At 40.8% G+C, this 2,980-nt stretch overlaps 1 protein-coding gene across 1 annotated transcript in view; it reads left to right on the top strand.

The window, feature by feature from the left end:
• LOC104788279 (transcriptional regulator ATRX-like) overlaps positions 7-2,980 on the top strand; it is a 6,984-nt gene continuing 4,010 nt past the window's right edge. The window contains exons 1-3 of the mRNA XM_019246177.1: positions 7-458; positions 583-1,356; positions 1,481-1,985. Coding sequence (XP_019101722.1) covers positions 34-458; positions 583-1,356; positions 1,481-1,985 — 1,704 coding nt within the window. The 5' untranslated portion in view covers positions 7-33. The remainder of the gene's footprint in view (positions 459-582; positions 1,357-1,480; positions 1,986-2,980) is intronic.

Raw genomic sequence — 2,980 nt, forward strand, 5'->3', positions numbered from 1 at the left:
GAAGAAGAACAAGAAACAGTGATATCGAACGGCATGAACGACGACGACGATACTAACAATATTAACAGTTGTAGTGGATTTGATAACAATCGTATCGGAGACGGAGACGGAGACGATAACTGTGATATCAATCAGATCAGTCAAGTATGGGGAACGTGGGAGGAGTTGGTGTTAACATGCGCCGTTAAGCGTCATGCTTTTACCGATTGGGACTCCGTCGCTAAAGATGTTCAGTCTCGTTCCCGGAGTTCTCTCATCGCCTCCGCCGTCAATTGCAGGCTTAAGTATCAAGATCTCAAACGTAGGTTCAAAGATTCCGTCGACGGCGGTGAAGGAAACAGAGAAGCGGCGGCGGAGGAGGATGATGAAGTCGGTGAAATCCCTTGGCTCGACCAGTTACGGAGTCTTCATGTTGCAGAGCTCCGGCGAGAGGTTCAACGACGTGACGACTCTATATTGTACGGAGGAGACGTCTCTATTTCTCCGCCGCTGGATCTGATTTTTTTTTTTTTTTCTCTTTTTAATATTTTACGATTTTAATTTTTATTTTTTTTCTGTTGTTGTTGTTGTTATTTTGATTAGGTCGCTTCAGTTAAAAGTTAAGAAATTAGAGGAGGAGGAGGAGGAGAAAGACGGAGATGATGGAGACAATAAACCAGATCTGGGAAACGACGAAACTAAACCGGCGAAGCTTAACCGGGAAACGACGGAGTCGGACCGGGACGACAATCGGTCGATGAACGAGTCCAACTCTACAGCCTCCGTCGATAAACTCGCCGATCACGACGGAGATAAAATGGTAGATCCCGATCCGGTTAACAAGACGGCGGCGCCGAAGGAGGAGGAGGAGGAAGAAGAAGAAAGAACGGTTAGTAAAAGATCGGAAATGAGTAACTCGGGAGAGTTAGATGAATCGGGAACGTCCACTGGTCATGGAAAGAGGAAAGGACAGAAGAAATACAGAAGCGGCGGAGGTGGCGGTGAGATCAAATCGGCCGGCTATAAATCACAGNATAACTGTGATACCAATCAGATCAGTCAAGTATGGGGAACGTGGGAGGAGTTGGTGTTAACATGCGCCGTTAAGCGTCATGCTTTTACCGATTGGGACTCCGTCGCTAAAGATGTTCAGTCTCGTTCCCGGAGTTCTCTCATCGCCTCCGCCGTCAATTGCAGGCTTAAGTATCAAGATCTCAAACGTAGGTTCAAAGATTCCGTCGACGGCGGTGAAGGAAACAGAGAAGCGGCGGCGGAGGAGGATGATGAAGTCGGTGAAATCCCTTGGCTCGACCAGTTACGGAGTCTTCATGTTGCAGAGCTCCGGCGAGAGGTTCAACGACGTGACGACTCTATATTGTACGGAGGAGACGTCTCTATTTCTCCGCCGCTGGATCTGATTTTTTTTTTTTTTTCTCTTTTTAATATTTTACGATTTTAATTTTTATTTTTTTTCTGTTGTTGTTGTTGTTATTTTGATTAGGTCGCTTCAGTTAAAAGTTAAGAAATTAGAGGAGGAGGAGGAGGAGAAAGACGGAGATGATGGAGACAATAAACCAGATCTGGGAAACGACGAAACTAAACCGGCGAAGCTTAACCGGGAAACGACGGAGTCGGACCGGGACGACAATCGGTCGATGAACGAGTCCAACTCTACAGCCTCCGTCGATAAACTCGCCGATCACGACGGAGATAAAATGGTAGATCCCGATCCGGTTAACAAGACGGCGGCGCCGAAGGAGGAGGAGGAGGAAGAAGAAGAAAGAACGGTTAGTAAAAGATCGGAAATGAGTAACTCGGGAGAGTTAGATGAATCGGGAACGTCCACTGGTCATGGAAAGAGGAAAGGACAGAAGAAATACAGAAGCGGCGGAGGTGGCGGTGAGATCAAATCGGCCGGCTATAAATCACAGCCGTTGATAGATATCATTAAGCTGATCCGGTCTCATCCTCGTGGTTCCGTGTTCGAATCCCGTCTTAGGAGCCAGGTAAGCATTTCCTTATTTTTCCTCGAATTTTTTAAAAATATATTTTGGTAATAAAGATTACAAGTTAAACACATAATTACATTTCATTTTCTTATAATTAGACGTATAATTACAAATTTTTAATCTTGTTTTCCAACGTTTTGTTTGTTTGTCGTCGTTTTCCAACGTTATTTGAAACATTGCGTAAATTAACTAGAAACTATTGCTTTTTTGACAACAATTAGTCTGAAAATTTCCATAATAAATGTTATGTGTTGCATAGTATTGATACTGTAATATTGCTTTCTTAATAAGACTTATAATAGAGTATTTAGAAGATAATTTTACTCTAAAAGAAGTATCTACATTATACTTAGAATTCAGGCCTATATATAGTCAAACCTAATGTGTTTTTTTTTTTTTATACTCTAGCTAAAATATATGTTTCTTTTAGTAGGAACTTATTAACTTATTTCTAGCCAATTAAATAGAAAACTTATTTTGTTTCGAGTAAGAAAGAATGATTGGCTATGCATTAGTTTTAAACTCTCATTAGTCATTATATCTTTCTATGTTTTTATCTTTTGGCAGCATTATTATACGTTTTAATGAGAAGATTTTTTTTTTTTTTTTTTAATTTCTTCTCCTTCTTCCCCCTAAAGAATTTTCAAGGACGACCAATAATATTTTGTGAAATTTATCCCACACATTGTCCAATTTGGTAGGGACCACTCGGATTTACAAAAAAAAAAAAAAAAAAAAAAATTNGAGACGTCTCTATTTCTCCGCCGCTGGATCTGATTTTTTTTTTTTTTTCTCTTTTTAATATTTTACGATTTTAATTTTTATTTTTTTTCTGTTGTTGTTGTTGTTATTTTGATTAGGTCGCTTCAGTTAAAAGTTAAGAAATTAGAGGAGGAGGAGGAGGAGAAAGACGGAGATGATGGAGACAATAAACCAGATCTGGGAAACGACGAAACTAAACCGGCGAAGCTTAACCGGGAAACGACGGAGTC

The sequence above is a fragment of the Camelina sativa genome, chromosome 5, assembly GCF_000633955.1.
Source record: "Camelina sativa cultivar DH55 chromosome 5, Cs, whole genome shotgun sequence".
Taxonomy (NCBI): domain Eukaryota; kingdom Viridiplantae; phylum Streptophyta; class Magnoliopsida; order Brassicales; family Brassicaceae; genus Camelina; species Camelina sativa.